This window comes from Scheffersomyces spartinae, assembly GCF_019049425.1.
Source record: "Scheffersomyces spartinae strain ARV_011 chromosome Unknown scaffold_17, whole genome shotgun sequence".
Taxonomy (NCBI): Eukaryota; Fungi; Ascomycota; class Pichiomycetes; order Serinales; family Debaryomycetaceae; genus Lizanozyma; species Lizanozyma spartinae.
In genome coordinates, this window is record NW_025065064.1 from 340,747 (window position 1) to 364,619 (window position 23,873).

The 23,873-nt window shown below is 36.7% G+C and overlaps 9 protein-coding genes across 9 annotated transcripts; 5 read left to right on the forward strand and 4 right to left on the reverse strand.

Moving 5' to 3' along the window:
- Positions 1–114: 114 nt before the first annotated feature.
- On the forward strand, positions 115–1,377 carry FOL3 (dihydrofolate synthase; the record flags this gene model as incomplete). The annotated part of the gene is made up of 1 exon (XM_043192506.1): positions 115–1,377. One exon carries the CDS (start codon positions 115–117, stop codon positions 1,375–1,377), a length of 1,263 nt encoding a protein of 420 aa, XP_043048170.1.
- Positions 1,378–1,476: 99 nt separating this feature from the next.
- On the forward strand, positions 1,477–3,249 carry KQ657_001723 (uncharacterized protein; the record flags this gene model as incomplete). The annotated part of the gene is made up of 1 exon (XM_043192507.1): positions 1,477–3,249. One exon carries the CDS (start codon positions 1,477–1,479, stop codon positions 3,247–3,249), a length of 1,773 nt encoding a protein of 590 aa, XP_043048171.1.
- A 116-nt stretch (positions 3,250–3,365) lies between these two features.
- ASC1 (40S ribosomal protein RACK1) lies at positions 3,366–4,594 on the reverse strand (the record flags this gene model as incomplete). Its single annotated transcript, XM_043192508.1, has 2 exons — positions 3,366–3,791; positions 4,070–4,594. The coding sequence occupies 2 exons, from the start codon at positions 4,592–4,594 to the stop codon at positions 3,366–3,368; spliced, it is 951 nt and encodes a 316-aa protein (XP_043048172.1).
- A 940-nt stretch (positions 4,595–5,534) lies between these two features.
- Positions 5,535–7,040, forward strand: KQ657_001725 (uncharacterized protein; the record flags this gene model as incomplete). The annotated part of the gene is made up of 1 exon (XM_043192509.1): positions 5,535–7,040. One exon carries the CDS (start codon positions 5,535–5,537, stop codon positions 7,038–7,040), a length of 1,506 nt encoding a protein of 501 aa, XP_043048173.1.
- A 16-nt stretch (positions 7,041–7,056) lies between these two features.
- On the reverse strand, positions 7,057–7,989 carry GCN3 (translation initiation factor eIF2B subunit alpha; the record flags this gene model as incomplete). The annotated part of the gene is made up of 1 exon (XM_043192510.1): positions 7,057–7,989. One exon carries the CDS (start codon positions 7,987–7,989, stop codon positions 7,057–7,059), a length of 933 nt encoding a protein of 310 aa, XP_043048174.1.
- Positions 7,990–8,262: 273 nt separating this feature from the next.
- On the forward strand, positions 8,263–9,105 carry RPC37 (DNA-directed RNA polymerase III subunit; the record flags this gene model as incomplete). The annotated part of the gene is made up of 1 exon (XM_043192511.1): positions 8,263–9,105. One exon carries the CDS (start codon positions 8,263–8,265, stop codon positions 9,103–9,105), a length of 843 nt encoding a protein of 280 aa, XP_043048175.1.
- Positions 9,106–9,404: 299 nt separating this feature from the next.
- DBP7 (putative ATP-dependent RNA helicase) lies at positions 9,405–11,660 on the forward strand (the record flags this gene model as incomplete). The annotated part of the gene is made up of 1 exon (XM_043192512.1): positions 9,405–11,660. One exon carries the CDS (start codon positions 9,405–9,407, stop codon positions 11,658–11,660), a length of 2,256 nt encoding a protein of 751 aa, XP_043048176.1.
- Positions 11,661–11,670: 10 nt separating this feature from the next.
- On the reverse strand, positions 11,671–12,588 carry KQ657_001729 (5'-(N(7)-methyl 5'-triphosphoguanosine)-(mRNA) diphosphatase; the record flags this gene model as incomplete). Its single annotated transcript, XM_043192513.1, has 1 exon — positions 11,671–12,588. One exon carries the CDS (start codon positions 12,586–12,588, stop codon positions 11,671–11,673), a length of 918 nt encoding a protein of 305 aa, XP_043048177.1.
- Positions 12,589–22,312: 9,724 nt separating this feature from the next.
- Positions 22,313–23,581, reverse strand: MDM12 (ERMES complex subunit; the record flags this gene model as incomplete). Its single annotated transcript, XM_043192514.1, has 1 exon — positions 22,313–23,581. The coding sequence occupies one exon, from the start codon at positions 23,579–23,581 to the stop codon at positions 22,313–22,315; it is 1,269 nt and encodes a 422-aa protein (XP_043048178.1).
- Positions 23,582–23,873: the final 292 nt, after the last annotated feature.

The window sequence follows — 23,873 nt, forward strand, 5'->3', positions numbered from 1 at the left end:
TATTCAAATTCCTTTAGTCCGTATAATTATATCTTCTATCGACTATATAGATAATCTAGTTGTATATATACATCCATTGATCCGAGATATAGCAATTGATAATAATATTACACTATGGGCATAGATTTGGGATTGGCTAGGGTGCTGAGACTCTTGGTCCATTTAGGAAACCCACATATGAAAGGATACAAGTCAATTCATATTGCTGGTACTAATGGCAAAGGTTCCACAGTAGCGTATCTTTCACTGGTGTTTACAAGTAATAAGGTCAAGAATGGTAGGTTTACATCACCTCATATGCTATACTATAACGATTGTGTTGCAATTAATAATCAAGCTTATCCAATAGCAAAGTTTGAAAGAGCAATAGAAACGGTTCGGAAACATAACGAGGTCTTAAGGTTAGGATGTACGGAGTTTGAAATACTTACGGTAACTGCATTTAAAATCTTTGCTGATGAACAAGTTCAAGTAGCCATAGTTGAAGTTGGTCTTGGGGGACGTTTGGATGCTACAAATGTTCTAGAACCTTTTAATATAATTACCAAAGGTGGCTTGATAGCTACTGGTATCTCAAAGATTGCGATGGACCATGAATCGTTTTTAGGTTCAACATTGGCCCGTATTGCTTCTGAAAAGGCAGGTATAATTAAACATAAGGTACCCTGTACAGTTGATGGTACCAATGAGCCTGAAGTGCTTAAAGTTATAGAGGAAAAATGTACAAAAGAAGATGCTCCATTAACAACAATTAGAGTACAACGAGCACCAGATGTGGAAGAGATATTAAACTATTCACCGTTACAAGGAGAATATCAATACTATAACCTTTCAGTGGCATTGTCCATTTTGTCATCAATTAGACACCATTACCAATTCACCAAGGAACAGATAATTGAAGGCATCCGTGGAACAAAATGGCCCGGTCGTCTTCAAAGTTTCCAATCTCCTGCCAAACACATCCCCATCCTTCTTGATGGAGCTCACAATGAAAGTGCGGCCTTGGAACTCGGGAAGTTTCTTAGCAACACGTACAGAAAACAGCACCCTGATGGGTTAAGGTTTGTTATTGCCTTAACCCAAGGGAAAGATGCTGATGGGTTACTCAAACATATAATTGATCCTTCTAAAGATCATGTATTTGTTACTCAGTTTACCGCACCAATTGAGATGCCTTGGATCAAGCCATTGGACCCTCAGTATCTTGCCCAAGCAGTTGAGAAATATACAACGGCAGTCACAGTGATCAAAGGACCCATCGAGAGTGTTATCGCCACTTTAGAGAATCAAGATGAACTCCTGAAGACGCCCATAGTCATTTGTGGTAGTCTTTACTTGTGTGGAGATGTCTTGAGGTTATACCAACCGCGCGACTGAAAAAAACTTAGTACAACCGCGCGCGCGAGAGAACGACTCAGCGGTCAAGCAAAGGTACAACTACTGGAGCGATTTTTGGTCGACGTGAAGGCAGTCATCATGGGGTTATCTGAGTTTCAAAAGGCACGAGTAGAGAACATTGAGAGGAACCGAGCACTTCTTCGTCAGTTGGAGTTGGAAGGTTTAAGTGAATCTATTTCGAACGATGTTGGTGGTAGTGACGGTAAAGATCACGTTTCTAAGAAACCAAAGAATTCAAGAACTCGGTCCAAAGTCACTCCAGTGAAACGAGAACCCTCAGAACCTACTAGAAGGTCTCGACGGATCATGGGCATAAAGGTTGAGAATAGCGAAGAGTTTAGTAAGCTAAGAGAGGAGGAAGAACGCGTCGCACAGAGGAAACGTCAATTGGAGACCCTTAGACTGACTCGTTTGATTGGTGACTTCCTGTTGAGTGATTTGCTTACTGATAAGAAACTGGGATCTCTTAAACATGAAGATAGAGTCATTAAACTCCCTGATGAATTGAAATCGGAAGAAAATGATGTCATTAAAGGGGAGGATATTGGTGGTTCTATTGCTACTTCGGAAGAAACTGAAGTACTTGCTATATTGCAACTGTTGGGGGACAAGTTTTCTGCTGGAGATTTCTATGAAACCATTCGCAATCTGAAGACGACAGAGTATGCTTCCGATAAAGATCTTCAAAAGAAAAGACTTGAGTTTGATAAGTTACATGTTTATGAGAAATATGACCCTTTAGCCATCAAAATAACTCATGCCAGAATAACTTCAATGGCTTTCCATCCTTCTACAACTGATAGATTGGTTTTCGCTGGAGACACGGTAGGTCATCTTGGAATGTGGTCAATTGATAATCAAAGTAGTGCTACCGACGAACCTACTATTAGTATATTGAAACCACATGGTAAGGCCATTTCAAAGATAGTTGTTCATGATAAAACTAAAGTCCTTTCAAGTTCATATGATGGATCTGTTCGCCAATTGGATTTAAATAAGTTAACGTCTTCGGAATTAACTCACTTGATTGACCCTTTCTATGATAATGAAACCATTGGAGTATCAGATATTAATTTGTGTGACGATGGGAATTCTCTTTATATGACATCGCTTTCAGGAAGTTTCTACAAACAAGATCTTCGAGAACCTCTCAAGACTCCTACAAAGAAGAACTTATTAAGATTGCATGATAAGAAGATTGGATCTTTCAGTATCAATCCTAATGCTAGTCATCAAATAGCCACAGCTTCGTTGGATCGGACACTAAGAGTTTGGGATTTACGTCAATGTAGTGGGAAGAATAGTTGGTGGTCAGATTATGAACATCAAATTTCTCCTCATTGTTATGGAACATATGGATCTTCACTTTCAGTTTCATGTGTTGATTGGAATTCACAGAATCACTTGGTTTGCAATGGATACGATAATTATATTCTGTTATTTGATTTCAATGGGACTGAATCGGAATATCCTTTAGTCACCACATGGGCAAATGATTTCCAGCCAAATACGGACAATAAGAAGGAGAAGACTAGCAAAAAGACTGAAGATCATCAATTACCTGAGAATCTCAAACCATTCACTAAGATTAGACACAACTGTCAAACAGGTAGATGGGTATCTATTTTGAAATCTAAATGGCAGACTAACCCTAAAGATGATGTTCAAAAGTTTGTTATCGCAAATATGAATCGAGGACTTGATATTTATGATCAAAAGGGACAAATTCTAGGTCATTTAACTGATAATGAACTTGTGGGAGCCGTTCCAGCAGTTGCAACGTTCCATCCAACAGAGAATTGGGTTATAGGAGGAAGTGCCAGTGGGAAGGTTTACTTCTTTGAACAATGAGTAATAATAAAATCTACAAGTTGATGACAACAAGTTAACGTAATGGTGATTAAATATTATACAAACCTATGTCCGCTTCTTCATACATAATTTTTCTTATAAAACTAAGAAGTTACTTAAGCAGAAGAGGTCATAACTTGCCAGACTCTAATAACGTTATCGGTGTAACCAGCAAACAAGTTTTGACCGTCAGCAGACCAAGCCAAAGAGATGGCTTCGGGGTCCTTAGCCTTGGTACCAATGGCAACTTCAGGCTTCAACTCGTCCAACAAGGTTCTTTCTTGCAAGTTGAAAATCTTAATACCGCTAGCGGTAGCAGCAGCCAACCAGTATCTGTTTGGAGAGAAAGCCAAAGCGTGAACTTCAGCAGTAGCGTTCAAAGTGTACAAGGTCTTGTTTGAGTTCAAATCCCAAAGGATGATAACACCATCCTTACCGGCAGAAGCACACAAAGATCCATCTGGAGAGATGGTGATGCAAGAAACGTAACCGGTGTGACCAATGTAGTCAGCTTCAACAGCGTATTCAGAGAGATCCCAGGTCTAAAGTACAAGCATTGTTAGTAAAAGTTCAAGATATAAGTCAAAATGCAGAAAGAAGATTTGAAAAATTAATCGTCTTCTAAAATGTTGAAAGAGATCAGAGATCTTGGTGATAAAATGTTATGTCTCATTCGAAAGCTGGCGAGCATCCGTCTGAAGTAGCAAATATAAGGAAATCATCATCAAACAACATATAAAGAAAACACTTGATCCACAATTGAATAATTTTTCAGTCCACAAATCTAATCCACTAAATGAAGAAAATAATAAAAACATACCTTAACGGTCTTATCCCAAGAAGCAGAGATAACCTTTGAAGTGTTGTCAGCAGGAGAGAATCTAACGGTAGAAACCCAGTCGGAGTGACCAGTCAAAGTTTGCATACATTCACCAATGGTGTTCCAAACCTTAACGGTCTTATCTCTAGAAGCAGAAACAATTTGTCTCAAGTTCTTAGCAATGGAAACAGAAAGAACATCACCGGTGTGGCCAACAAATCTTTGAGTACATTCACCAGATTCCAAATCCCACAATCTCAAGGTCTTATCCCAAGAACCAGACAAAGCATAAGCACCGTCAGCTGAGATAGTGACATCTTGAACAATATGAGAGTGACCCTTGAAGGACTTCTTAGCAACACCGTATTGTTCATCACCACCAGTCAACTTCCAGGTGATCAAAGTCTTGTCTCTAGAACCAGACAACAAAAGATCAGGTCTAGATTGGGTGGTAGCCAATGAAGTAACCCAACCATTGTGGCCTTCTAAAGTACCTCTTAAAACTAAAACTTCTTGATCAGACATAGTTATTACTTATGCTCGTATCGACAGATGGATTTATCAAAAACAGAGGCAAAATCACCTTAAAACTCCTTCCAATCGTTATATTAAAAGAACAAATTTCAATCTCAATCCACTGTACACCATCTTCCCACCATCGTTGAAAATTTTTTGGCTCACAATTGTGGGAGTCCTGAATATGGCAGTCTTCTTTCGGTATACAAAATTTTTTCTTTTCACTAGGGCTATAAACCCTGTATGTGTTAACCACGTGACGTGACTGCATTGAAAGTTTGAATTTGGAGGGTATTGATTTTCTTAACTATAATATTTCATCATCAAAAATTATAGGTGACTTTCGAATGGTCATATTTGGATGACCAAATTAATGTAGTTCATGTATCAGTAGCTATAAAATACCACCACATCTACTGATGTAACAGTAATCAAGGTCGGTTATGTGGATTAAAACGACACAAAATAGTATGGTAGCGCATGTTGGGGGGAATAGCTTGAGGTATCGACGTTGACTTAACAGGGCATTATGATTGTATGTCGATGGCTTGACTGAAAACATTTAAGTTTACCTCCTTTGTTAGATGCATTATTTCGCTACATTGCTTAGTAGGTCTACATCATTTAGGGGTATTAAAAGTTTTTTTGCATTCTGACCAAATTAAATTTTGTATCTTCTCTCTTAAGGGGTAATTGTACTACCCCTAAAGGGAGTTACTATACAAAGCTTAATACAATGTAACTTTATAGACTTCTTACACAATCTAAAGAAGACTGGTTACTCATGTTATGTGATGTTAGTACTAGGATTGTATTACAAATATTATATGACGGTTTTGATAAATGTGGGGCACGTCAAGTGTCCTGTATGTTCAGCGGACAATAAGAGCAATGTATTCAACGCCAATACAAAACAATAATACACCATGGCCGCTACCACCATATTGATATGAAGATATCGGTGATATCAGGAGGTACTGCTACCAATGAGTTGGTTCAATTATTTGAATCGATCACTCCTAATGTTAGTTATATCTTACCAATTAGTGATAATGGAGGATCGACATCGGAACTCATAAGAGTCATTGGAGGGCCAGCTATTGGTGACATTAGATCACGGTTAACAAGGTTAATACCCTTGGAACAGAAACCATTACAGAAACTTTTAAGCTTTAGATTATCATCAGATTCTCGTCAAGCCAAACAAGAATGGAATGAAATCATAGAAGGAACTCATCCCTTATGGAAACCAATACCTGTCAGTACACGAGAAGTGTTACGGTCATTTTTAATTCATATTAACGTTGAACTACTCAAACGGTCCAAACATCTGTTTGCAATGCCTGCTCCTACTGGGAAGGAGTTTAGGTATGAGTTGGCCAACGTGGGTAATTTGTTCTTGACTGGGATTAGATTATTTGTTGGGTCATTAGATTCAGCAATAGAGTTATTTGCCCGAGTGACCAGTATTAATCCTAAGATAGAAGTCTTGCCCTGCATTAATACCAATTTCCCTTATCATATTAGTGCGTTGCTAGAAAATGGATTGATTATTACTGGTCAATCTCAGATCTCTCATCCAGCTACAGCAGTTGCTGTAAATACCAGTCCTAGTACTAGTAGTAAACACACTGATATTATTTCTAGATCAACTTTAGACGTGTATCCTCCACCTATAAGTCAAACCAGAGAAACAACACCTCATGATGACGAGTCAAGAACTGCATATTTTGGAGTCCCTATTATTGGAACTCAACCTCATGAAACACCAGTTGTTGTTAATGAAGTGGCAACTTGTAACAGAAGATCAAGCATACTTCATGATGACGAAAATCATGAAGTTCATGAAGAAGATGAAGTGGGTAACATTCCTCAATATACCCATCCTGATTTAAGAATATCACAGCTTCATTTCAATAAGCATGAGATTGAACCACTTTTGTCTCCTATTCAAAGGATCTTTTATGTTTCGCCTTATGGACAAGAGATTCGGCCCATAGCCAATTATCGAGTGACTCAATGTTTGAACCAATCAGATATGATTGTGTATTCCATTGGGAGTTTAATGACCAGTATTATCCCGGTGATAATACTTCGTGGGATAGGAAGAGCCATTATATCCGGGTCTCACAAAAAGAGAGTCCTTCTATTGAATGGATGTCATGATAGAGAGACTTTGAATATGGATGCTTATGATTTTGTTAAGGTAATAGTTGAACTGGCATTGTACTCATTATCTGATAACGACAATGAGCACAATTATGGCGAACAACATAAGAATATCCCATGGAATCGAATTGTCACTCATTTGGTGTTTATGGAATCACCAAAGATCCATGTTGATGTTGAACGAATTGAAAGTAAAGGCATTCAATGTGTCAAGGTTACTAAGCAAAAAGAGTTAGATTATTATGATACCAATGATTTGGAAAGAGCATTAAAAGATATTATATAGTCTAAATAGTCGTCTCTTAATCGTACCATACCTTGATCAACTCTTCTGATACAGCAGCAGGAGTCAACACCCCCAAATCTGTAATTAAAGCAGTGATATATTCACCTGGAGTGTAGTCAATCAACTGTCTACTAAGAGACGACTTGTCATTGGTCAGAGAGTTGTCTAAGTTTGCACTGGTGACCAATTCTTGAATCTTATTGGGTAAATCGTTAGGTGATAAAGGGAATAACCGTACAAACTTGTGCGACTCGGTTACCACATAAAATGGTTTATTATTTGATTTCGCAAGCGATCCAATTTGATACGACCCAATATGATTTATAATCCCTCCACTTTCCACCACCCCTTCGGCTCCCACAAGGACTTTATCAACATTATGCATCACATAACCCACGGCATTATCCACAATGACTTCAACTGGTATACCTGCTTCTCTTAATAACAGAGCCATTAGAAGTCCCTTCTCTGTAGGTCTGGACTCGGTCACCACGACTTTGAATCGAACCAATCTTTCTGTTTTTGCCTTCCATAGTAAATGGTAGACTACCCGAGAATATGAGTGAACTAAAATGGTATCATCATCCTCAATGAACGGCAACCCGTATTCTGCCAGTTTCTCTCTTGACTCCTTAGCTCTCTGAACGAACAACTGGCCGTTTTCTGACAAATTCTTCATACAACTCTCCCAATCCATGTTGACATTGGTGTTTCGCAATACGAATCTCATAAACAAATCACACCCAGCAGAAAGTGAAACAGCATTGGAAAACGAGGACTTCAACACGTCAATGTTCTTGCGCACAAGCGTTATCAACTCCAGTAATGTGGTAGGACGTTGTTGACGAAGCATCAACACTAAGGACTCAATGGCTGCTATAGGCATAGTCATGTCTGGATCATCCTTTAAGAACTTGAGGTACGCCTCTTTGATATCGAAAGACGTCATTGTACACTGTGAATGCTGTCTGTATATATTCAATGGATATATTCAATGTCGTCTCCTGCTACTTCAGGCAGTGTCTTATTATGTGTTGTGTTAATCTATAGTGATATTAGAGCGTATAACCTGGAGTGAGTGTGGAAAATTTGCCCATCGTGTGGAACCAAACTCACACAGGATTTTTATATTGGGAACATCACCAACTTTCTTTAAATCGCCGTTACTGTCACTCCCTGATCGTGTTATTACTATTGAACCGGTTACTATATTACTTGAATCATGGCTAGTTTATTTGTCACTGAAGAAGACCTGCGAATGGAGGATGTTCAACGGGTGGAAGATCAGCGAATGGATGAAGATCATCGAATGGACGTTGAAGATGCCACTACAGAGCCATTGGAAGATGATGACGATCCTATAGTTGAGTCTATTCCAATAGTCATGTCTCAACTTGAGGATCGTCTTCGTCAAAGTATGCATGTGTTCCAATATATGGAACGTCCACTGTCCAGATCTCTAGGTGATGAACATGTTCAAGTGGCGATCAAGAAGGAATCTCAATATGTAGAAGTTCGTATCCCTGTTGATACCAGTAAGTTCTACGATACAGAAAGAGCAGAAGGTTGGAATGGTGGTCAAGAAGGCTCTGGCATTGACGAACAAGCATTACAAGGGGTTTTGGATCGAACTGATGGAGGTGTTTATATGGGACAAGTTATCAATAACCGGGGAAATGGATCAAAAACATTAATGATTGTTCCAATTGATAGTACTGTTCAATTGCGTCATTCATTCAAATATTTAGATGATTTGGATGCTTCTCGTACAGTTCAACATCGGGGAGATACCGAACATAAAGCAGTTACAAATATTCAAATTCTTCAAACTTCGGCTAAAGCCAGCTCTCAAGCCCATGGTCAAGATGGCTCGAAGAAGAGCACTCTTGGAGGTTCCTTACGTCTGGTGAAGAAACTTAGAGAGGAAGAATGGGCTCATTTGGCTTGGGAATCCTCCTCTAAATTACAAACAACCAATCTTAAACAACATCTTGTTTCTTCTAATAGTGAGGTCTTGACACCTAAAACTTCAAAGGAGGAGTATTTAAGTAGTCTTGTGCTCTGAGTACAGCTCAAACAAGCAAACAAAAGGTCATTATGTGGCAGTATCCACTATGCTACAATGTTCATTATATGATCATGTCTTATGGTTGGCTCACTGACTAACGGGTACTTGGTAGTGGTTAACGACATTATGGTGACATTGCGGTTTTGTTTGAGGACGCAAGTCGTTTCGCGATGAGCATCGACCGAAAAAAAAGTCTCGACCGAAATTTGTATGGTGATGTTTACTATGAGATCAACCCCAAGTGTACTAGTATTCGTCGGCGTTGCATTGTACTGGTAGTCTGAGAGTGAGTCGTTATGGAGGACGACGGATTGTTGATGAACTTTGAGATGGGAGGTGGTGATGTTGTGGAGCCCTCCAAGAATAGAAAAACTAAAGTAGCTGGGGGTAGATGGAAAGATCGTCGGAAGTTACAGTTAAAGCTTCTGGGAAGAGGAAGAAACGATAAGAATTCAGGAGCTGTTACAGGATCGAATACCACTGCTATTAGCAATAAGAAAAGAAATATTGGTGGTGGTGGTGATGATGTACCCAAATTTAGTGGAGGTGGGTTTCATAAAAAGGCTAAGTTTCAAGAGTCTGGTGGTGAATTTGGTGGTAAGAATAATTCATATGTTTCATCTTTATTCCATGCTAATGATAAGAGTGGTACATTGAAACCTACAACAACTAAAGATGATGATGACACTAAGCACTCACCTTCTAATGCTCCCCTTACTGATTCCACGTCATTTGAAGGTTTAGGTATTAATAATAAACTTAATACTCATTTGACAGAGTATCTTCGTTTGAAAACTCCAACTAGAATTCAGCAAGCAGTAATTCCAAACTTTTTAGGTGCCCAACGTGATTTGTTTGTTAAAGCTCAAACTGGGTCAGGTAAAACCTTAAGTTTCCTTCTCCCTATTCTCCACCAATTGATGCAAGAACGAGTCTCTCGTGATTCAGGGGTTTTCGCAATTGTTTTAACTCCTACAAGAGAATTAGCCACTCAAATCCATGGAGTTTTGGAGTCGTTGGTCAGATGCCATCATAGCATTGTTCCGGGAATTGTTATTGGAGGTGAAAAAAAGAAGTCTGAGAAGGCAAGAATAAGAAAAGGTGTTAATGTATTAATAGGAACTCCCGGTAGATTGGCTGATCATTTAGAAAATACCAGTGCATTAGATATTAGTCAATTGAGATGGTTAGTTCTTGATGAAGGTGATAGATTGGTGGATTTGGGCTTCGAAGAAACAATTACTAAGATTACTGATGAAATTACAAAGAAATCTAAGATAATGGATAGTTTAAATCAATGGCCTTCCTTCCCCACTAGAAGGGTCAATGTCCTTTGTTCTGCAACTATTCAAGATAATGTCAAAAAACTTGGAAGTATCATTTTGAATAAACCCCAAATGATAAATATTGAAGGCAATGATGATACTGACCATGGAACAGTTTCCTTTGATGATGATGGTCCAACTGAAGATATTCATACGTTTACCACTGCACCTGATCAATTGGTACAATCTGTAGTAGTTGTTCCTCCAAAACTTCGACTAGTCACTTTGAGTGCCTTATTGAAGAAGCTTTCATCGGGGCTTGAAGACAATGATGAAGCCTCAAGATCACTTGTATTCTTTTCTTGTTCAGATTCAGTTGATTTTCATTTCAATGTCTTCACTCGTGGAGGGAAAAGATTTAAGAAAGTAAAAGGAGAAGATAAAGTTGAATATGTTGCAGTCGATCCTGAGGAAGATGATAAAGGAGATAAAGATGAGCCAAGTCTTATGAGTGCCCCAATATTAGGAACTGATACTGTTGTATTCAAGCTTCATGGTTCTCTTACCCAACAAGCTCGGACGTCAACTTTACAATCACTTATTAAGAACCATTCTAAAGCTAAACATGCTATATTGCTTTGTACGGATGTTGCATCCAGAGGGTTGGATTTGCCCAATATTACCAATGTCATTGAATATGATCCCCCTTTCAGTGTTGAAGATCACTTACATAGAATTGGAAGATCTGCAAGAGTTGGTAAGTCTGGAAGTGCAAGTTTATTCTTATTACCTGGTTCTGAAGAAGGTTATGTTGATGGGAAACTAAGATCAGTTCATCCTAATGAAGGCAGCTTGAAAATTGTCAGTTATGAAGGGATACTTAAAGATGGATTTTCTCTGACATCTGATTCAAAGGTATCAAAGCATAATAGAGAAGGTAATTGGGATACCCATGCTACAACTTATCATCTTGATATTGAAAGATGGTTATTGGAAGATCAAACGCAACATGAAAAAGCCAGCAATGCATTTATTTCTCACATCAGAGCATATACTACGCATTTATCATCCGAAAGAGCTTATTTCAATGTTAAATTGTTACATCTTGGGCATTTGGCAAAAAGTTTTGGATTACGTGAAGCTCCAAAGAAACTTGGGAAGGGTGCTGGGAGTCATAAATCTGGTGATGATGGCACTACTAAACAAAAGAAAGAAGATCCTAGAAAGAAGATGCTTCGAATGGCTAAAATGGCTGTTGCATCTGGTAGTAGTGAGTTCAATTATTAAGATTACTCTATTAAGGCTTTGTTTGGTTTTTAAACCCTTCAAGTTTCCAAAGATCATGGTTCTCACCAATAACATAACCAAGTGTTCTTTTATGATAATAGTCAGACATTAACTTTATGTTTTCAATGATATCATCCAATAGAATGGCCTTACCGATATTTATACCATCACCTAAGCCACTGTGTTTGGTGGTGACGACATGGATATGAAAGTGATAATATGAAGGTTGGTAATGAATGAAGATTCTTAGTTCATCTTTATCAATACCTGGATAATGCTCACAAGTTATTGTTCTTAGTTGACTTTGAAGACGAGTTAAAAACTCAAGGTGACTACCATTTAAATCTCTAACAGACAGAATATCTTTCCTGTTGACTATACAACAGAGATACAACGCATCAAGATTCATACCGTCCCATTTCATGTCTGGTAAAAGTACAAACCCATTAAGTGGATCTTTATCATGATGTATGAATGACTCTGATTCCTTCCCTTCAAATAGAATGTTGTAAACCCACTTTATTCTATCACCTTTCATAGTATTGATATAGGGCACCACATATTGATTATATACCTCGGGAGACTCTTTGATATAATGGTACTTTTGCACACCATATTTCTTTATATGTATTTCAGTCGCAGGGTATATCAAGTTTAATTTACCTCCAGGAAATTGGCTTAGTGATTGGTTCAACTTGGCTTTAGACCAATAATAAATATCATTGTTTTGAATTACTTCAACTTCTTGTACAACGGTTTGTAAGTCTATGTCACCTGACTCTGGGATGAGGAAATGAGTCTTCTCCAACGTGATGATAGCGTCTTTTCCATGAATGCTACCTAAGAGGGCAATTGACTTGGTTTGAGGGTCGGACTTTAAAAGCCGATGATATTGGAATCTTTTGATAAGGTCTGATATGTCACTCATTGTATCAACCGGTAAAAATAGGTGAAGTCAATGTTACTGTAACCATCCAAAATTGAAGTCCGCTTTCAACTATATATTATTGTGCATTACACTACCGTTTATCCTAATTTGGAATTGCGCACCTTCTGGGAACATGTCATCACATACATTTTTGAAACTGCTTCAACTCCATTCAATTCGGCCTGCCTTGGAAGGCGTACAATTAGACGAAAAAGTTTATACTAATTCTGATACTGGCAGTCACGTCTCAATGTGATTATAACTACTAATTATTGGTGCGGAATACCGAGTTAGTATACGACACCCAAATAGGCCCATTACCCAATTGGGTTTGCTTAGTACATGCATATACAATCTTATCAATTCCGTAAACGATCTATTAGGATCTTTACCGACATGCACCTACATTAAAGTATGTTTCATTAAATAAGCGTTTACCGTACTTGGTTCTGTTAATGGTGATGATTATTTGCTGATTACAGCCGTTCCTTAGTATGGATAGCCAAATTTGTTATTGGTATTGCAGATTAAACTTGACTTTTGGTTGCAATAAACTTTCGATTTTTAGAGTATGCCTAATATAATTTTTGGTTAAAACTTGGAGTCATAAATTGTACTATAAAAGGAGAAGCTTCCCCATCTCATCTTCACAATTAGTTTTACTTTCATCATTATCACTCAAAATAAAAATACTTTACTAAAAATGGCTGCTCAAACAAACACTTCTGCTAACTCTTCTGCTAAGAAGAACTCTGAAAACAAGGACAACTGTCTCGGTCTCCTCCTCGGTTGTGGCGGTGGCTGCGGATGTTGCGTTATTGCCTAAGTATCCAACAACTAGTGCTTTGTATTTGATGTGCAAGTAGGGTCAAGCGATTCCGGTAGCTGCAAAACCTTTTTTACATTTATATAATTTGTTATATGTATGACTTCAAATACACACTATTATGTTACTGATATACTGTAGATATACATTACCACTATGGATTTAACTCTTGAAAAATTGCAAGTTATGTACTCTTTTCAACAGGATTCTTTTTTATGCATTATGATTCAACTCTTTAAATTGACTACAAATTAATTATCCATTATCTCCTTAAATTCAATCTAAGAAAGCAATTGACTTGCAGGCAGTAAAATACTATTCATTTTTAAATTGCCGTTTTAATATATGTCTTTTCCTTTCAGTTGAGCGTTCTACATAGTATCCCGCTATTCGTTCGATATAACAAGATCATGTTGATAATAATTTTAGAATAGAGAATGCTAATATTTGAAAACTTTGTCATGTGAATATATTTAAAAAAAGATTTTATTCATTTTGAAACAAACTGACTAAAAAGATACACTTCTTAGGTTGCACTAGTACTTAGTAACAACAATGGTCAATCTTGCCTTCATTGTATTACTTCATTAAGATAGTTTCCCAATTTGCATATGCCTAAAGCTATGCAGTTTTACTTCGATTGTTATCAACATAACTTCCAGGAATTTTCGAATACTTGAATTCAGGATAAAGGAATTCCTTATTGCCTTCTTTAGTAACAAAAAATTTCAACGATATTTCAATAAAAGAACCTAATTAAGAAAGCAAAATGTGGTTGGTGAAACTCAACTCTAATGCAACCTACATTCAAAATCTACTGTTCCTCATGGCATATGTGGCTGTAACCTAGTATAAATTAGTGTCATTCTGTCACAATTCAACTTCAATTTTTCTGTTTTCATTATCACTCAACACTAATACAATCAAAATGGCTGCTCATACTATCTCAAACAACTCTGCTAACACTTCTGCTAAGAAGAACACCGAAGACAAAGACAACTGCTTCGGACTCCTCCGTGGTGGATGCGGTGGTGGCTGTGGATGTTGTGTTATTGCTTAAGCAAATATTCGTGGTTTATAGTTGGCATTTGAAGCTCGATTTGTGTGCAACCACTCAAACGACTGCAAACACGTTTATACTTTTCTATATTCATACTTCAAATATACACTACTTTTTGATATTTTATCTGTAGCGCTAATTGTAGTCATTGATGTAATTCTCGATAAGCACAATTATTCATGCACTCCTCCCTAAATCTGATTATTGCTGCTTATACCATAAATTTGTCACGTGATAACTATGATGTTTTGAAATCTACATGACTAACTGGGAACTACATTCAAATCACTACCAAGATTTAAAGCTACAAACTACACTTTATGCTTAAACGAGTAACCAAACTCAAAAGAAGCCTTCTTTGGTTTTGAAAAACTAAAACCAAATGGGCTTTGCTGGTGTTCTAATCTCGGCAGAATTTTGACTTCAATTGGGGTATACGATGCATGCCGTCCAGTTTCGCATTACTTGCACTACCTAATTGAGATAGTCACTCCGCATACCAAAGTCGTCCACTTAGTGAATTGCAGATTGTCTCAGATGGTTGCTCACTTATCTTCTAAGAATTAGATCCTTGAACTCAGGAAAATGAAATTCATATTTTCCTTCTTCAGAAAGTGCGTACGTCAACGTCAGTGTAATAGAACTACCTAATAAAGAACCTGTTGAAACTAACAGACGGTGGAATTCCTTCTTCAAAGTTTACTGTAACTAATATCATATGTGGCTGCAACCTAGTATAAATTAGTGTCATTCTGTCACAATTCAGCTTCAATTTTTCTGTTTTCATTATCACTCAACACTAATACAATCAAAATGGCTGCTCATACTATCTCAAACAACTCTGCTAACACTTCTGCTAAGAAGAACACCGAAAACAAAGACAACTGCTTCGGACTCCTCCGTGGTGGATGCGGTGGTGGCTGTGGATGTTGTGTTATTGCTTAAGCAAATACTTGTGGTTAATAGTTGTTATTTAAAGGTCATTTCGAGTAAAACCAGGTGAGTCTTAGCTCAAATTGCTGCAAAACCTTTTGTACGTCTATATGGTTTATATTTTATCTTCAAATACACAGCTATATTAAACATCTTTATGTAAGAAACCTTTGTGATTGTGATTCCTGGTAACCAGCCTACGGCAGCTATTTGATGGTTCCTTGAAGCCTGAAGCAAACTTACTGGAACTTTTGGCACTATATGCCATGCGTAATTGGCTGATCAATCGATGAATTGATTGAATTGCAATTGCAGTTTATAATTGTAAAACGAAAAAGGAATTCTATTTTTTGTCTCTATTCATTCACGTGTTCAAAACTAAACTTATTAAATCTTCTAAACCACTTTTGAAGCCTCCAGCAGGAACATTATTCATTTAAGCTTTTTTAGGGAATAACGCTTTTGGTTCTGCTTTAGTAGCTCAGGATTGATGTACAGCTGTTAGTGCTCATCTTTCATGGTTTTCTGCCGTACACTCCCCGCAAAAGTGACCAAATATAGTCACCACATCCCAATTGGGATGGCTCAATATGCTGCAGATGTATTCAGATTGTCGTCAACTCATCATCCTAATTTTTCGTACGTACTCTCAGGAATCATAAATTCCCTTTTTCCATTATTTGACGTTAACATAATTTAACTACCTATTCAAGAAATCTACTGTGCCTGTTGAAACTGTGTAAAGAATGTAAATGTTCAAAGTAAAGCTTTCCCTGCCGTATGGGGACTCATGTGATAAGTGGTTATATTTAACTATAAATAGGTTCATCCCATCACAACTTTATCTCAATTTTTCTGTTTTCATTATCACTCAACACTAATACAATCAAAATGGCTGCTCAAACTATCTCAAACAACTCTGCTAACACTTCTGCTAAGAAGAACACCGAAAACAAAGACAACTGCTTCGGACTCCTCCGTGGTGGATGCGGTGGTGGCTGTGGATGTTGTGTTATTGCTTAAGCAAATATTCGTGGTTTATAGTTCGCATTTGAAGCTCAATTTGTGTGTGCAACCACTCAAATGACTGCAAACACGTTTATACTTTTCTATATTCATACTTCAAATGTACACTACTTTGCTAGATATTATCTGTAGGAGATGTAATTTTCGACGATAGTGCACATACTGCTGCCTAAATAGGATTATAGTTATTGTTATATACGACAAATTAGGTCACGTGCTAATTATAACTGTTTCGTAGTGTAGACGGCTGAATGCATTTCAAGTCACTAACAAAATATTTAGCAGCATACTAAACTTTATGCTTACACGAGTAACCCAATTCTAAATTATCAACTTTGGCTATTGTGGTGGCCAGTTAGACTTTGCTGGTATTCTAATCTCGGTAAGATTTTGTCTCTGAAAACTGCACACAATGTTTGTTACGTTTCGCAATATGTACCTATTTGAGATAATTACTTGCATTCTAATTCTGACCACTTAATGCATTGCAGACTGACTCCAATTGTCGCCACCTCATCTTCCAAAAAATTCTTAGTTACTTGACCTCAGGAGCATGAACTTCCATTTTTCCTACTGCAGAACAAGGTACTTCGACATTTGTGTAACAGAACTACCTAATAAAGAAAACTAGTATGTTTGTGGAAACGACAGAAATTATAATTATAATTATCAATCAACTTTACTGAAAATCTCAAACGCTTCAGTTAACACTTCTGCTAAAAAGGCTCTGAAAATAAGGACAACAGTCTCGGTAAAGGTGGCTGCGAATTTTGCATTATTGCTTAAGCAAATACTTTAGGTTTATAGTTGGTATTTGATGCCCAGTTTTGTTTACTGACTCAAAGTGCTGCAATACTTTCATGTTTCTGTATGTTTTGTATTTGGACTTACTAAAATTATGGTTTTATCTGCAGCGTTCCGGGGTTGCTCTAAACGCAAGTTTTAATAAGAATCAATTTTGTGCCTCTTCTACATTCGAAGTATATACTACTTCATGTTATAAAGTTTAGTCTACTTTCACTAGGTTTTCATGACTTGTAATGCATTTAGACAATACTCTGCTAGTATTCCATTCTCAGAACACATGACCGGTTGGAGAATATTTCTGACTTTCGGCTTGGCGTTCTCTCCAATAAAACGCATCCCAACTTAGAAGTTCATTTCCCTCATATCTTCCTAACCCAGAGTCTAAATTCTTTGCAGATTGGTATAGGTTTTCCTCATCGTTTCTCCTAGGAATCTTCGAATGCTTGAATACGAGAAAAATTCCCAGTTACCTATCCTTAGTAACAACGAGCACTAGGGATGAAACGACCTAACTAAGAAACCAAATAAGTTTAGTGAGACTAAAGGTAGTTGTGGTAGTTGTTTTTACTTTCAATGTGTTCGGTGCCTCATTTGATAAGTAGATGTAATTTACCAAAAGTTAGGAAACTTTCCATCATATTTTCAAATAAGTCGCCTCTCATCATTATTATTCTACAGCTGATTTTATCAAGTAAGGCTTTTCAAGCTACTTCAAACATTTCTACTAAGTCTTCATTTAAGACGAACACAGAAAGCAAGGGCAATATTCTCTTTCCAACATAAAAAACTTCTTTCGACTCCACCGAAACTGATGTGGCGGTTTTGGTGGCGGATGTTGTGATAATTCTTGGTAACTGCTTATGGGTCAGACGCCAATATTCGATGAAATCGCGTTCAATGAATAGGTGCGGAAACGTAAACACTACTGTGGTTTATATTCGATCGTCAGATAAAATTCTTCACGTATGTAGCTACCTGCAGTATGCCAATTATATTCTTTTTCGGCTAAGGAACCCCATGTGCATGTTCTTAAACAAGTAATGTGCTTTCCTATTTGGATATTTTCGTGTCGGAGCTAATAAGAACGTTTCATGCAAGATACATTTCAAACTATAAGGCTACATTTTAACACAACACGAGTGACATTAATGAAATAAACATGCTTGGGTTATTACATTGATTATGCCCTAATGTCTTCACTCTCTTCGTATTGTTGTTCATTAACTGGATTTTCGCTTTCAGCTTCGCATCCTTTAACTACCCAATTTAAGTTTGGCGTTCGAATCTTAATTAGAATCGTTTAGTTCTTTGTGGCTGTCACACTTCACCCTCAACTAGCCCACCAGCAGTATCTTGCCTCAGATGCCAAGAAAATTTGTCTTTGCCTTTTACTGACTGATTGATAAAAAAGATCATCGTTGACTTAATAGAACAACCCAATAGAGAAAACGAATATGTTTGCTGAAACTGAAGGCGATATAATTTTTCTTTCAAAGTTTATTGTAAGTCATGTTATAGGTGAAAGTAATTACTATAAATTACTGACATCTTTTCATAAATTTGCAACAATTCTTTTATTATCATTATCAATCAAACCCAATCAATTCTATTAAAATGGCTGCTCAAACTATCTCAAACAACTCTGCTAAGTCTTCTACTAAGAAGAACACCGAAAACAAGGACAACACTTTTGGACTCCTCCATGGCGGATGTTGCAGATGTGGATGCTGTGTCATTGCTTGAATTCCCCATCTTTTAGTAAGTGGTTAATATTTGCTATTGAAATTTTCCGCAAATAGGTTTAGTTGCTAAAATTGCTGCAAAACCCTTTATACCTATATGGTTTATATTAGGAACTCAAATATATACTACTCTACTAAGCACCAAATCTGTAAAACATGGTAGTTGCTCTAGATATTATTTCGATTAGTACCATCTGCCTCTTATTGAATGGAATATTGTAGTTATGTATCCTTATGATGTTGTTTTATGTGGCCAACGTTTCAAGAAATACACTTTTTTCATGATATTAGGTATATTCTAGTTTATACTAGTAGCTTTATTTGGTTAATGAGTATTTTCTTAAATGGATTGTTGTACAAAACTTTGTTAGTAATTTTTCAAAGAATCATGATGCACCAGTTTTGAGTCCATGTGGTTTTCAATTTTGCATTCTCCGTTCGAGGCAACCAATTCAAAATATCACTTCCAATTTGGACCTATCGCTATGGAAAGTAACAGACATTGTGATCATTATACCTTCCATGATATTTTTGAATACCTAAACTCAGGAACCACAGAGCCTTTGTTGCCTTCTTCAGAATGAGCATGGATTAACGATAACCTGATGGAACAACCAAACCAAGAATAATATATTTCAGTGATCGAAACTAGGGAATGGAACCATACTTCATTCGTAATTTAGCAACATTCTCTATAAACTTATTTATGTGAAAAGAAGCTGTCATAAAGTATAAATGAGAAACTTCCGACCATAATTCTACTTCAAGCCTTTTCTTATTATTATCCCTTAATATTAATACAATCAAATGACTGCTGAATCTAACTCTTCTGCTAACTCTTCTGCTAACTCTTCTGCTAACTCTTCTGCTAAGATGAGTTATAAAAACAAAAATAACTGCTTTGGAATCCTTCGTGGTGGATGCGGTGGTGGCTGCAGTGGTGGATGTTGTGTTACTCAAATTGCTGCAAAACTTTGATATTTTATATGGTTTATTCTCATGCTTCAAATATACACGACTATATTACTCATACATTCTGTAAAATTAAAGTCGACAATAATAATCTGATAACTCAAAAATAGTGGAGCCAGTAATGAGAACGTCATTTTAAAACAAAGATCTTCAAAATGCTTATGTATACTGAGAAATTAGATGTCTAGAAGATAAACTATGGAAGATAATCCTCATAAAGTTGCCTTAAAAACATGAAACTATAAGTAAATTTTGTTTTGTAGAAGCAATGAATTCATCGCTTCCGTAATTACTCAAATTACTATTATCATGACTTTGTTAATGATAATACCATGATATGAACTTCAAATAAAATATTGTTGTAAATCTTAGCAAATTCTAATTTGTCACTAAAGTTGGTGTAAGGTTGAGATAGGTGGTATTAATGTGTTCGAGAAACTGTAAAGAGTTTTAATGATGCCTTCGTTAAATTTTTTGGTTCATATGAAGATTTGGTATTGCGTAGAAGGGGCAAAAGTGCTTTACAACTGAAATATCCTTCTTATCATCCATAAAGGCAACTTCCAAGAGAATACTGTATATATTTTGCAGCGTCATACTAAAACCTACTACTCTAAAGGCAACTTTTGTTGTTGAATGATTTTATCCAATTGAAGTATACTGATGACACCTAATAAAGATAAATTTTAAATTACGCTGTGTTAAATATGCTGTGTTTTCAAACTATTAAGTTCGAAGCTTCGCATAAGCAAGCTAACCGATTTGTACCATTGCCTAGTTGGGTTTACTTAGTTCATGCATGTTCCATCTAATCTATTCCCTAAACGATCACACACGCAAATTACGATCATTGCCGACATGCATCTACAACTCAATATGTATGAAGATGTCATTTATGGATACTGGCTCAATAGATGAAGTTTATCTTTCTTACTACAGCCGTGCCTAGATAAGGTACACGCTGATTTTCCAGTTTGGAACTAACTTATCCAAATTTCATTGAACTATTCCAGCCGAATACACAAAGTTTGATTTTTGAACGATGCGATATTTTAAGAAGCTCAGCTTCCAAGAATAGAAAAGCATCTCGTTACATTTCATAGCTGGTTTTTATGTCTTCATTATCACTAAACACGGATTCAACTAAAAATGGCAGCTCAGTCTAACTTTTCTGTTAAGTCTTCTGCTAAGAAGAACACTGAAAACCAGGACATCTGTCTCGATCTACTCTTATGTGGTGGCTGCGGTGGTGGCTGTGGTGGTGGATGTTGTGTTATTGCTTAATTTCTCGATTAAGAATAGTATTTGATTTTGAAGTTCAACTTGTGTGCAGCCAATTCAAGAGACGCTTCTTGTTAAATTTGTACACAGTCATAATCTATACGTTTTCGTCAAATAAACACTGAAATGGTACTAAACTTTCCTGTAGGCGCAAAATATTACTTACGGAATGCTTTAATTGTGGGGTAACTTGAATGCTAATACAATTTATTGTATACTCTTATAATTATATGATGATATGTATACTCTATAGTACGTGAAGTTTATAATCTAAGCCATTTATAGCATTATACTTTTATTGTCTATAATTACTTATGTATTCCATTTGTATAATTTACCAACTACTTGGTGTACCTTTTTTGAAAGCAATTATTTTTATACCATGCAAATGAACCGCCACTTCGCGATAACCGAATTCGAACTATCCCAATTTGGACTATTTGGCAGATTGACTCAAATGGTCCACTCTTTTGTCGTCAACCCATCTTCCAAGAAAATTCAAATGCATCGAAGCATAAAGTATGGGATAATCCTGGCCCTCTTCGGAAGTATATTGGTTTCCAGTAATGCTAACCCCATCGAACAGTCCAATAAGGTATATTAATGTTGAAACAAGCTCAGACTTTAAGGAGTTTGAATGTCGGATGAAGACTATCAATGACCATGAAACCAAACCCATTCATTGTATTGTAATTACTCAATTTGATAATTCGAAGAAGTATAAAAAGTTAGGCATCTCTTCCCAATGTTAGTATAATTCTTCTCTTAATTATCACGAAACACTAATAGAACTAACAATGGCTGCTCAAACTAACACTTCTAACACTTCTGCTAAGAACTCTGAAAACAAGGACAACTGTCTCGGTCTCCTCCTCGGTAAAGGTGGTTGTGGCGGTGGCTGCGGTTGTTGCGTTATTGTATGAAGAAGTATTTGAAGTGCTAATCGTATCTTACATACATAACCTCAGGTTAGTTTTACGTAGCTAATATATACAATACATGCAATTATTCTATTATAAATGTAATCCAAAATTCACATTTGTCTCCTTTACCGTTATTCTTTTAGTGCAACTTCGCTTAGTTAGTGGTCTCAAATTCAGATTTCTCCTTATCCTTTTCACTAGTAAAATCTTCAGTTCCAGCTGAGCTGAAAGTGTTATCGTCTTCATTATCGTTAACTTCGTCTCCTTCGTCCTCATTCATATCTAAACAAATCCAGTTTGGCCATGCAATCTCCTGTCGTAAAAGGCTACGGATTTGATCAACAAGAAACTTTTCAACTTTCCCAACATTTCTCAACACATTAGTTTCCATTTCTCCAATCTCACTTTCAATTCGAACGTTTTTGATTATATCTATTCTTTCTCGATTATTAGCAGCATTCACATAATCGACTATGGTCCCTCCCATTGCTATAGACCCAGTACGCAGCAATAAGGGAAAGTAGTCATTATCCGCGTCACAAACATCACAAAGAAATGCAAAACAAACTGAATTTTTCAAATATGCAATAACTGCAAGCGAATGTATTTCCAACTCTGTTACTCTTAACTTAATTGGAAGAGTAATAAACTTAGGTGAAGGGAAATTTAAAAGTAAGTTAACGCTAAATTCTATCTCAAAATCACCTTCATAATTGAATTCAACAAGGATTTGAATATCACTTTCATCTCTTCCATTTGTCTTATCATTTAAAGCTATTTTTTGCTTGCTTACTGAACTCTGTAGTAAAGTATTCTGATGGAATAAACTCAATGTTGGGGTTTCAGTTCCATGATGGGGGGTACCTAGACCAATCATGTTCTGAGGAAGATTATGGATGTAATTCATACTATTGCTATTACTAGACAGTAGCAAACTGGGAACATCTGTCAAATTCCCAGAAGGTAACGTAGGTGTTGGACTAGAAATTTCAGTGCTATCAGTTGCACTTCTCAAAGCTTCGGAATCTCTCTCTATCTGTTGGGATATGAAATTATCTTCATAGAACTCTTCTTGTTCATTATCTTCGTCATAATCATCATCATCGTCATCATCATTTTCTAATATCCCAGAGTCCAATGATTCGTTTGTTTCGGATGGTTCTTTGGAGCTTTTGACTTCGTCAGAGTGTTCGCCATTATGCTCACTTGGTTCATCTGCTTCATAGAAGTCGTTGAAAGGGTCTCCAATATGTCGTATGGTGATCTGAGGAGGTATTGACCCTAATGATACTCTGGTTACTGATAAATTGTCTATGAATGATGGGGATGATATTGTTTTCATATGATCATCAAGAAATACCCGAAGTGACTCTGCTATTACAGATTCATCTGATATCTTTCTCCAATCGATATCAATTGACATTAGTTAGTATTTCCTTGTAATTATAATTATTATTCTTATCACGTTCCCCATTTCTCTATGTCATTAATCCATTTTGAGTTTCGAAACAACAATCCTATAGTTTTGGTAGCGCGGATATGTGGGTAGATGTACTACAAAGGTATGACAGTCCTAAAGAAACGCAATTAAAGCCAGAAACAGTTCGGTGCAATATAAATTGTGTAATAGTTGAACATTGGGTCCAAATATCGGATTATTTCCTCTATGTATTTTTGTAAAATTCAAGTATTCATTAAGAAAACCGTTACAACGA